This window comes from Seriola aureovittata, chromosome 7, assembly GCF_021018895.1.
Source record: "Seriola aureovittata isolate HTS-2021-v1 ecotype China chromosome 7, ASM2101889v1, whole genome shotgun sequence".
NCBI lineage: Eukaryota > Metazoa > Chordata > Actinopteri > Carangiformes > Carangidae > Seriola > Seriola aureovittata.
Window position 1 is genome coordinate 17,856,963 of NC_079370.1, and position 12,673 is coordinate 17,869,635.

Here is a 12,673-nt window from a genome sequence, read left to right on the forward strand (position 1 = left end):
GCTGTGCAAAATCATTTTTATTTACTCAAAACTTGTGGAGGAATAATGACATATAAATCCAAAATATTGATCTCTCTCTTTTCTTTTGGTGTGAAAGAATCATTATGGCTGCTGATAAATTCCTCAGGTCCCAAGTGGCAGGTGAAGTATGACAGTACAACACCTGGGATGTCTGGAGTCAGTATTTACCAGAATATTAAAAACCTTGAGAAATAGAGCAGTTCGGATAATGTAAATTGTTATTGAAGGCCCCCCAGAAAGGTCAAGAATTTCTTTTTGTGCTAAGTGACTTGCAGAGTGAAAGTATTTGGAAAGCACTGTAGACTTACATCGTACTTTACCGCGTTAGAGACTTTTTGAATAGACTTTGTAATACAAACATGCTCTTACAGACACAAGAAGCTGCTATATTTTTTATTTGTGGTGAGAGGGTCGATTTCTGTGTTGCCAGAGTGTTTTTTTCACATTGTAATCTATGATCACATTTGCAGATAAACAGTATGCCAGCACGTGTACATGAATACATGTTCTTGCATTTGGTTTCAGGTAGCAAGTGGATTCTAACTAGTTTAGCATAATAGAGAGTTTTAATATTGTCTCTCTCTCTCTGTCGCTATCAAACACAAATTCATACACACAGTATCTGAGGTGTGAATAAAGATGTCATCTGTCACTTCTTTTACTGGCAGGAATGTTTGTGTATAGGTCTGGTCAAAGCTGAAGGACTTGCAAACTTCCTTTTTTCCACTGTTTACTTTCAGAAAATTCTAAGCCATTGTTTCTTAAAGCAAAGTTTAACTCCATATATTGCAGTATTTTCTCTGCTTTGTACTGTTTAATTTATCCTTGTGTAATCAACATTTCATATACTTAAGATTAACCAGACCTCATGAATTGTTCCTAATCGTAGTACTTTTGAACTTCAAGTGGTGACCAATAATTTAAACATGACCACTAATATGACATCATAGATTGTCGGAGCCAGTTGTATCAGACTGTAAATTCAGCGGACATGGATAACATGGCTTTCCTTTCTTATGTGCAGCCAGATAAATAATGAGTCAGTCTTCTGGCCCGGCAATGAACCTATTTGCTCCAACAAATAAGAACCTAAACCTGATATCGTAATACTTCTGAAAGGCACAGAGATATTGGAACGTGTTGTAGAGTACAGGTGACTGCAATGCATGAACAGACAGATAAGGGGTCAGTTAATCGACTGAGAAAAGTACCACCAGCTGCTACTGGTGGCTGAGTTTGAAAAAGACAAGACTGGGTGTGTATGTGTGTGAACATTAAATGATTGACCTGGACTGCTTTGTAGAGGCTTTGTACAGGACACAGATTTGAAAACCTATCTAGCTCCTTCATTCTGGCTTCTTTCTCATGTTGTTAGTGTATTACTCTGTGTAAATTATTTATGCTTTGGCTTTGTGCCAAACAGTGTATTTGGATAACTTTGATCTATGTTGATTTTACATTTGTCCTCACAAACATTTAACCAAAGCCATCAGTAATCCCCTCAGTCTTTGTGGCAAACACTGAAAAGTTTGAGTCTCTTTCACTTTGAATTTGACTTTGAGGGTAAAACAAAATACCCAAACCAGCAGGGGTGTTTTTTCTTCCTCTTTCAAGCAGCTTATTCAAAGAGAACCTCCAAAAGATCAGAGCATCTCTCTTTAGCCCTGTTAAATCACTCCCCACAACGATTATTTAGCAGGCAACAAAACAAAATATCTTTCTACAAGGGGCTACAGAAGGCTGTGTGTGTGTGTGTGTGTGTGTGTGTGTGTGTGTGTGTGTGTGTGTGTGTGTGTGTGTGTGTGTGTGTGTGTGTGTGTGCCTGTGCGTGTGCCTGTGCGTGTTTGTGTGTAACAGTGGATTTGTGTGACTGTGTGTGTGTAATGTTGATTTCATGTTTGTGATAATTTGGCAAGGTTCGTGAGGAAGAAGGCATATATTCTTTTATTACTGTGTGCGTGTGTAAAGAGTGAGAGAGTGTGTGTAGGAACGACTGCAGTGGGTAACGATTAGATAATGATAATGATAGATGACGAACTAAAGGCAAGTCGGTCAGAGTAAGCGAGAGTGATGCATAGATGTACGATGAGTGAGTAAATGGAGTTCGGCTCTGGTGTTGCATAAGCTTTGAGAGTGGGGGCTACCGTTCAGGAACCTTCAGACACAAGTTGTAAACTGAAACAAACAGCACCACGAACAGAGGAACTTCTTTTGGACTCATGATTGGGACAGTTCTTGTTATGTAAAGACACATCCTCAAGTGCTCTGATTGGCCCTGACTGATTGGATAATACTTTGTTTATCATTTATAATCGACCAAGCATTTTGGTAGGAACACCTGTGCACCTGCTTATTCATGCAATTATCTAATCAGTGAGTCATATAGCAGCAGTGCAATGCATAAAATCATGCAGATACAGGTCAGGAACTGCAGTTAATGTCCACATCAAGCATCAAAATGGGAAAAAAAATGTGATCTAAGTGACTTTGACTGCAGCATGATTGTTGATGTTGAGTACTTCTGATCCTGCTGATATCCCAGGATTTTCATACACAACAATCTTTAGAGTTTTTATTCAGAATGGTGCCTTCTTGATGAGAGAGGTCAGAGGAGAATGGCCAGAAAGGCTACAGTAACTCAGATAACCACTCTTAATGATTGTGGTGAGCAGAATGCACAACACGTCAAACCTTGAGGTGGAAGTGCCACAACAGCAGAAGACCATGTTGAGTTCCACTCCTGTCATGTCTACTCCTGAAATCTGAGGCTGCAGTGGGCACAGGCCCAAAACAAAAACAGAGCCTGCGCTGATGAATCTGGATTTCTGCCTATGAATGCAGATGGTAGGGTCAGAATTTATTATTAAAAGCATGAATCCATGGATTTGTGTCAACAGTCCGTGGTGGTGGTGGTGGTGGTGGTGGTGTGATGGTATGGGGAATGTTTTATGGCTCACTTTGGGACCCATTAGTATCATCATGGTTTGAATGCCACAGCCTATTTGAGTACTGTTGCTGACCATGTACATCCCTTTATGCCCAGATTTACCTTCTTCTAATGGCTACTTCCAGGTGTACAGTTTGGCTGATGGCTGTTTGCCATTTTTGCTGCTTTGATTGGTCTTTACACTGTACAATCACACTTGTTACATCATCATATTAAAGAACTGCGAAATATCCTATTCTTAACTAATTCAGTGTGAGCATTAAAGGAGTATGTAATGCAATACATTTGAGAAAACGATAGAATAATAATTGGCACCACATCAGGTGTATAATCAGCCTTTTTTTAATATCGACTAATATCACCATATAATTAATCCCAACAGTCTGGCTTCTTTTCAGTCTGGTTAGAAACATAATAAGGTTAAAAAAAAAAAAAAAGACAAGACATTTTGGATGATGTTTAGGTGAATTGCTCCTTTATTTTTGACTCAGATGAAAATGTTGATTACAATTCAAAGCCACAGTTCTCTCATTATCCTTGTTATGATGTGGATTAATTATCAATTAAACTCATGATCCCACAGATCTGTAGTGGATCTGCTGTGCATCGTGGGATGTTATTCTCTGGATGGCAAAGTAAATCCACGTCTTACTGTGCAAAGACACACACGCACGCATGCGTTATTTGGTATTCTGTGATGTTTTTCAACAGATGGAGTAAATACAAATCTCAACGTGGACTCTTACAGGAAAGACATGCAGCCACACAAGTGAAAAACAACACATATATTACAATTAAACACCGTCTCACTACATACATAGACACACACACTCACACACACAGAAACCTCTCGTTGTTGTACACACGAGTGTGTGCAGTTCTTCCAACTTTACATGAACTAAATTCACTGCATTCCCATATGTATCATTGTCTATACTAGGGTGTGTTCATGCATGATTATTCTCTTATCCACAGTTCAATCAACACATTAAGATATACCTTAATCCCAGATCATCGCTCCTCGTTGGTTGTTTAGGTGTGGATTAGGTATTATTAAGGCTCGTAGATCCATACAAATTCACATCATACACATCTAGCTCCCAGTTCTTTCACTGCATCTATCCTCTGGTACACAGTGCAAGACTGAAATCTGAATGAAAACTTCAAGGCTTCATTGAGGTCGACTGTTGTTTGACACAGATCACCTTGTGCCCAAATTTTTGAAGGGGTACGGCTCTATGTCTTTGCTGTAGAACCGATGAATATTTTGTTTAAATTTTTTTCTTTTTCCATAGTGATACATCTGTCTGGAAAACATGAGGAAACCAAAAAAATAGTACATAGGCAAAACAAATTATTGTCAATAGTCAGTGGTTGATGGTTAACAGAATTATAAACGTTAACAGACGAGTTCTCTGTATTTTAAGTGTATTTAAAGGACAAATAGCAATACTTTTCCTTAAATATTTGTGCAACACTGTGAATAGTCTTTTCTTCGTGTGCTCAGGATTTTAGGCTCACAGCAGAGACATCTGTCTTCAATTCAAAGGAGCAAACAAAAGGCCCAAATCAAATGTTCACCATCCAGTAATAATGTTCAAAGGATATTTTTTCCAGCCTCTTTTTCTGAAAATTGCTCTGTTTGCAGGAAACAGTGATTTATTTGGTCTCTTTTTAAGTCTGTCAGCATGCCTGTGCAGGTGTTGAACACACATCCACAGTAAAATCAGTGAAAAAAAAAGAAAAAGAAAAGCGAAGGATGAGAAGGAATTATAGTGGAAGGAAGAGAGGTATGAGCAACAAAGAGCCCAGAGATAGGAGAGGGGGGTGTAAGCGAAAGGATAAGGACAGGAAGGAGGGATGAAAAGAGCACAGAAGATGGGTGTCTGCAAAAATGGAAACACCCTGAGCAATGTGTCAGAGCCATGACTTCTAAGGCTCTGACATATTGCCAAGGAAATGATCAGTCAGCACAGTTTTACAGTACAGGGCTCATCACTGACAGAGTTAAAATGCAAATACTGCCCACTGAGACTACAGGACATTCTGTCCCCAACATTTTCAACCTTATGTTGCTGATATTTAAAACCCAGGTGGTTTATGCTCTGCAGCACTATGGCAGTTCCTTACAATACAAGAAGATTTGCATGTTTTTTTAATGGAAAAATAAATGTAAAACATCTCATCTAGGGACTGTTTTCATCTGACATTAATGTGGTTCATGAGTGATCATATTTGTACATTAATGATGTCGACACACACAATTACAGGAGTAAATGCACCAAAGGTGAACTGAACATCATTCAGAACACTCGAGGAGATGCATTTGGCCACACTAACAACAAAGTATTGGCTTCCTCCATTCACAAAAATGTACAATGAAATGAGTGAGGATCCAACCTTGAAGCACAGTCAAATATTTGTCCGAACCGAAGTGTCAAGACACTTGTCCATGGGGAACAAGTGAGAAAAGATATCTCCCTTTCCGACCAACTCAGTCCTGAGGTGGCTTTATTCATGCTTGCACTACTTTCAACAAAGTTCTCCTTTTTTTCTTCTTTCTGCTTCTTTGAGTCAATAACATTTTTTAACAAAAATTGTACTTTCTGTCATTATGCCCTGTACTAAATTTCTTGATAGGGAGGCCTTGTTGTTGTGTTGATTTTCTGATGTTCTGAATAGAGTGTTTTCTCTAAGCATTTGAATTGTATCTTGTATAGCCTTGTATTTTTTTTCGTCTTTTTATTCAGTTTTCTTTTTTTGTAAGGACCTTAGTTGAATGGTGCTCACTATCCTCAAAGCCAAAGCGCTAAAACTGAAGTGGCCCGGGACCTTGAGATTGTAATTAAATGGTGAACTGCACGGAAAACATGAAATAACATGAAAGAGCAAAACTTTGATTGAATTGGGATCTTGATGAATAGAAGCATAGTGTATTACCGAGGCAGCTTGTGTTGAATTTAAACTGAAGAAGGTACACAGCACTTATACATAGCCAATGCTTATATGTGTGATATTTCCAGTCGTACAGTTTCATGTTTTTTCCACTATCTCTCACTCTCTCTGTAGGTAGGGGAGAGGCAACATGTGTTGGTGACAGAAGAGTCATTTGATGCCCAATACTACGTGGCTCACAACAAGTTCTACGAACAGGTAAGATATTTGTCAAAATACTTGAACGTGTGACTCGTGCACCTGTTGGAACGAGTGTCCGTTTGACCCAGCACATTCAAAAAAAAAAAAACACAATTTTTGACCACAGCAAATAAGAAAAAACATTAAACAATATTTTTTATGTATTTGACCCATCTTACATTTTACTTAAATTTAAATCATACAGTGCATTGGTATCATGCATCTATTTCAAGCTGAAGCTGCAGTCAACTAAAAATGACATTATATTGTATGAAACACACTGATTTAATGGTAGTGCTTCAATTATCTTAGCAAGGGTGGTGAAATAAAGTCATGAAATGAAATGAAAATTAGTTGCCCTGGCTATCAGGAATGTTTGTTGACACACATGCATTAAATGAATCCCAAAATAGTTTAGTTGGCGTACACACTCCATCCACCATCGAAAACAGAGTGAAAAAGCTGTAAATTACTCTGCATTTGATGAATATTTTTTTCGTATGTGAAGCTAATCCAACTCTTCCTCATTTTCACACTTAGTAAATCAGATCAGAAGCTTTGCTTTGCATGTCACAGGAGTACTCACAGCAGGTGTCAGAAGCTTAAGCTTGTATTGACTAAAGTAGGTTAGCAGTAATATCACACATACAAATACACACACAAACACCCTGCGGTGGTCATGAGAGCATTTGGCGGCTGATAGCAGCAGTACATTTTGCTTTTTTTTACTATACTAACATTAAGGTCAGCCCTAAAGACATGAACATTCCATCCTACACACACACACACACACACACACACGCATGGCTTCAAAGACCCTCTCTCAACCTGTGAAAAATTCACTTTAAAACATCTTCAAATAAATCAATTTCCTCCTGCTTTAACCATCATCAGAAACATGTTTGAAGTTATGCTTTTTATTAGCAGGGAGGGCAGGGGATGGTAATAATTTTTCCTCCCTTCCACTTTCCTCTCCTCCCCTCCTCTCCTCCTCCTTTGCACCTCCTTCTGCAGGCTATAAACTTAAGTTACAAGTGTCACTCGGTTCATGTGTGTTGTACGAGTGCACACTCCTTCATACAGTTGTACATTTGTGCATATGCAGGCATGTATGTCATGTGTATCAGTTGACTGTACTCATGGGGAGAGCTTTGATGTTTTCCCTTTCCCATTTTTTTTTGGACATTAAGTATTTTGCATGTACTCCTAAATCACACTTTGACTTAAAAAAAGAACATGAAAACACTATGTACCAATATCTTCCTGAGTCTTTTCCCCCAAGGGATACACCCCTATATCATGCATGCTGTCTACACCCACGGGACACAGAGACATGCAATACATACTCCTGAGGGTGTACACACATTATATTACGGAGGCCTGTCTCACAGTTTAAGTATTATTTTGTGAATCCCCTGTCATTCTTCCTCACTCTTATCTCTACCTCTCTAAACACTGTATATATGATCTCTCTAAGGACCCAATTTTTATATTCATGTGCAATAATGTAATTACATATAAAATGTAAAGCTAGAACTTCATTGTATATCACTCAAAATAAAAGCATCAGTAAAATACAACAGGTTTGATTGAGAGTGTTGGATGCAAAGAGGAGAGTGTAGAGAGAGAGAAGCAAACGGTAGAGCAGTTCATTTGGGAGGAGTGGGTGGTGTGGGTGGGTGTCGGGGAGTTGAGTTGCAGGGGGAAAAATGGGAAAGTCAAGGGTCAGGAAAGAAGTGAAAAGAGTAGTGGGAGCAAAGAAAAGGACAGAAGGAGGTAGAGAGGGGGTGGATGGGTGGGTGGAGGAAAGTGGGGAATAAGGTAGAGAGGTGTGAGTGTGAACAAATGGCCTGGTTTCACTTTTACACCATCAGATGGATATCTATCCTGACGGGTATAATAGGCACCCAACCCACCTGGTGTGTGTGTGTGTGTGTGTGTGTGTGGGGGGGGGGGGGGGGGGGGGTGGCTGAGGAAGTGGGAGGGGGGGTTTCCAATGAAATCGGACAAGCTCTTTCATCATTTAATCACCCTGTAATAGGCCTCGAATGACCCTCACTCACACACACACTCTACACACTCTCACTCTCTCTCTCTCTCTCACCTAACTCCCTCACAGCCCTGCTGTGTTTTACCTCTCTGCTCTCAGCCTGGTTGCTGGCTACTTACACTCACATGCACACACACACACACATACACACCCTCACAGTGGTCAGAGTGTCAAGCAGCAGGTGTGTTGATTAGGCAGGTGTGGCACTGGCTGTGTGTCTGTCTGGCCTGTTCTCCATCTCCTATCATAGTCCACCAGCTGGATAAAGACTGACAGATTAAGACTGAACCAGGTGTAGTCTTGCCATCGCAGCAGTAACACTCACTCCACCAGTTCACATGCTATTCTCTGCCGAGTCAGTAGCTTAGCCCTGCAGAGCCCTGTAATGGTTAGACAGACCACCAGATGATCTGAGTCAGCACGCAGCCTGCTGAAGTGTACTTGGGCAAGATATTGAATCCCCAGCTTGTCCAAGGCTGCTGGTCTCCTGCTAATCTCTGATATGCATGTGGAAAGAGGCAAGAAAAAATTGGCTTTACCAACAATAAATATTCACATTATTATCATTATTATTAAGTTTTGATCTTTGTCTTTAAATCTGTTTAATAATGTAATTTATTATAGTGAAAACCTCTTACAGTGATCATGTCTTTCTGGGTCAAACTGATAATTATAAGTGGATGATTATTATACCCATGCATATTTTCGTTTTCTTATTTCTCATGCAGATTAGTATCTGCTTGACCTTTGTACATATATTTCATGAATATAAACAAATGAAACGGACAGCTTCACTATTTACTGATTTAAAGATAAAATAACAGCCTGCACAGTGGCCCTCTCCAGCTGCTGTGAGAGTGTAGTAGTCCCAAAAGCAGGGCAAGAACAGGAGCAGGAGTACAAAATAACTTACTGAGTCACAGCGGTGAAGATATCACATGGAGCACGGGTATGCAGAGCAAGCACTCGTGTACACACACACTCAGACACAGTTAACATAGTGGATGGGTGAGCAGGCCGAGACTGTCGTTACCGGTCATTACACACTGTGTCCAAAAAACCTCATACAAATAAGTTAGAAGAGAGCTTAAGCACATGACAGCCTCAGTCTTAGACTACAACTGTTTAATTTTTCTTCCATATGTTGTCATGTATGAAAAGATCCAAAATGACCACTATAAATGGACTGTGTGATTATTTTAAGCTAATTATTTAAAGAGCATTTGTTTAAGAAGAATCCTGTCTAAAGCTTTTTGATCCATGTAAGCAGTTGATTACTGTAACCGTAATCACTATAAGTAGTTTCCTCTGTAATTTCAAAGGAAATTGTTAATGCACTGTCACTTTACCATAAAAGCTCCGCTGCATTCATGTCTGTTTTCTTCAGAAAGGATAACATCACTTTTCAAATGCTAAGGTGATTACTCACACAGGGAGCCTTTTTCTTTCACTCAGGAAATAGAATAAATCATGGGATGTTTACCAAGAAAACTGGCATTTCAGTTGTGATTATAATTTGCACAAGCTCTTGTGACTGCATTTTTAAATCCCACCAATAATAACAACACCAATCATTCTATTAGAGTTTACCAGAGAGATTGAATTTGAAAGAAAGAGCTAAAGAAAAGGAGTAAATCAGTAAAAATATCAAAAATATCTGTCAATTGTCAATTTTGTGGTTAGTTTGAAAATTGTTTTGAAAGGAAAAGCATTTGCATATGATCTTTATTTACAGGGGTAAGTCATTAAGAACAAATTCCATTTCACACTAAGCCGTAATTATAACTCTTTGTTTTCTCTTCCCTCCCGCTGTGATCAGCAGAGATTTATAGTTGCCATGGTGAAATAATAAGACAAACCAGCAAATCCCACTGGTTTATCTCACAGCTGTTGCCGTAGTTTTTGACCTTGAGGGCTTCCATAAATGGAACTGAAAACACCCTGTGTTTTTTTGTGAGCATGCAGAGACTAGCTGAAAAACAATGAGGGTGAGCATTGGGGAAAATAGTTTTGAACAGTGGTTAATTGAAAATGTAATTGACAGATGTGAAGAAACATGCAGAGGGTTGGTTATTTGGTGGAACAGAAAGTTATATAGGTATGCGTTTATGGGGGACTGGATTTATCTCACCTGTGGGCACGAAAGTGCACTCACTAAATGATAATTAATATTATCCATTGTCCTCTACTTTGAAGTTTAGGCAATATGATGTGGTTTATTTTCACTGTAGGTGTATTCCCACAGTCAAAGCTACAATGAATGAAATCCCATGTTAGATAATTATTATTTTAAGGTTCGTTGTGGTTTTCTGTTTTTCTTTTTAATCTAATCAAGTCTGATATGTCGCCTCTGGTTTGCAGGTGCTGGTACCTAAGAGGGCCGAGTTCAAAGGGAAGATGATAGAAGTGGACATTTACGAGGCAGGAAAACACTTCCTCAGAGGCCAGCCAGCAGAAGACAGTAAGCCGTTCACTCCATCCATTGCTGCACCACTGCGGAAAGGACAGGTGTCTGGCCTGATGCAGGTAAACACACACACGCACACCTGCACACAGATACAGAGTAGTTAAATGCACACCTACAACTGCATTTTCATTTTCGTTGGTTCAAACAAATTCATGAATAATAAAACAGTCATCACTCCATGACTGTACCATGCAAGAATAAAGCACGACAGAATTAATATTATATGCAGCATACACGTCTAAGAAGAGGTCACTAGATGTTAGGAATCAATTAAGATACAGGTTAATCATTACATAAAGGTAAGTATATGGAATAGAAACATGAAAGCAAAGGGATCCTGAGGAATGCAAGTACACACGTTAAAAACACTTTTCAAATACAGAGCATAGAGAGCATTCTTTACACAATACCACACATTTATTCAATTGAGATGAGTATATATCTATCTCTAAAAATCAGATATGTACCTGGATATGTGATCTATGATCTAATACAATAACCATAGATCATTTTGTAAAGATACAATTTCAATGAAGTCAATTCAGTCCATTCACTTTTATGCGGCTGCAAATTAATATTCAGCAACCTCATTTCTCTTTCTTTATGAATCACAGTGTATACGTTTTTAGTAACTGGTTTTAATGAATGAATCTAAATCCTGCTTGAATTTGTATTGAAATAGCTATTCAGACGTGACCCAGGAAATACTGTCAAACCAGTAGGAGTGATGTTGTGCACATCCGTGTATTCAAGCAAATTAATCGTAATCTCGTATTTTTCTGGTAATGAGAGAACCAACCCTATATCTGTCAAGCTCTCACTGTGTGTTCCTTATCAAAACTATAAAAGTTGTGTTTACAATAGGCTATTCAAATGTTGTTTTGTCAGCACATTAATAAGTGTGTGTGTGCATGCATGCGTGCGTGCCTGCACGCGTGCGTGCGTGTGTGTGCATGTGTTTGTGTTTCCACAATTTTAATCCATAATGGCTTCTGCAGTTTGTGAAAAAGCACCAGTGTATCAGGCGTGAGATAAGTAATTTAAGATAAGCTGTGGCTGGCTAAACTGTCCTCTGCTTCCTTCCCACCACACACGCACATGTACACACACGCGGGCAGGCGCGTGTGTGCCCACACACACACACAAACACCATGTTAATGTATCTGTTTCACTGCATGTTATTTCACTCTGACTAGCTGTAGCTTATAGCTCAGGACATGGAGCCACAGAGCAGAATATGATACACTTTCTAATTTCACACTCCATCAGCCTTTACTGCCAGACAGAGAGGGAGGGGAACCAAGGAACAGACAGAGACATGAGAGAGAGCGAGAGGGACAGTGATGAAGAGGAAGGCATACAGAGAGACAGAAATGGTTGGCAGAGAATGAGATAAAAAGAAAGAAAGAGAGAGGTTTCACAGCAAGCCAAGCAACACGTCACTCAGCAATGAAAAGTTCAGCAGTGGGGGCTAGACCTTGTAAAACTCATAAAGTCTGCAGCCCATCAAACACACACTCTTGCATTAGTTTTCCCCCACTTACTTTCCCCAACACTCTTTCAACACAGACTCCTACACAACACGCCAAGGCTTTAATTTTCCTTGGATTGATATAACAACACTCTCACTCTCTCGCACATAGATTCATACAAACGCATCACTTTCTTACACACACTTTCTCTCACACACTGACATACACTTTGTCTGGGCCTAATTTTGTAAATACCTTTGTCCAGATATTTCCTAACATTACCACACAAGATTTGAATGTCTCTCAGGAGGTTTTCGTCAGAGTAAAGTAGAGGTAAAGTCATCATCTCCCCCGTTGACTTGCTCTAGAAGAGAATTAATGAGAGAGCTAGAGAGCAGAGAGGGTGGAAAGAGTATTCGTCTTCCAATGTGAGCACTGTTTTAAGTTTTTGCTTTAAGCACTTTCTTGAAATAGCAATAGCTGAATAGAGCACATCATCAGTTTGTTTCTGTTTTACACTCTGTGTGCACACACCTGGTGCTTTGAGGTTTTTGGAGGAAGTATAACATTTACTATGGTTA

At 39.4% G+C, this 12,673-nt stretch overlaps 1 protein-coding gene across 2 annotated transcripts in view; it reads left to right on the forward strand.

The window, feature by feature from the left end:
• The window catches only part of cdkal1 (CDK5 regulatory subunit associated protein 1-like 1), a 227,831-nt gene that overhangs the window by 201,626 nt on the left and 13,532 nt on the right, over positions 1 to 12,673 (forward strand). For both annotated transcript variants that reach the window (XM_056380394.1, XM_056380395.1), the window contains exons 13-14: positions 6,038 to 6,121; positions 10,515 to 10,679. In XM_056380394.1, the coding sequence (XP_056236369.1) occupies positions 6,038 to 6,121; positions 10,515 to 10,679 (249 nt within the window). The remainder of the gene's footprint in view (positions 1 to 6,037; positions 6,122 to 10,514; positions 10,680 to 12,673) is intronic.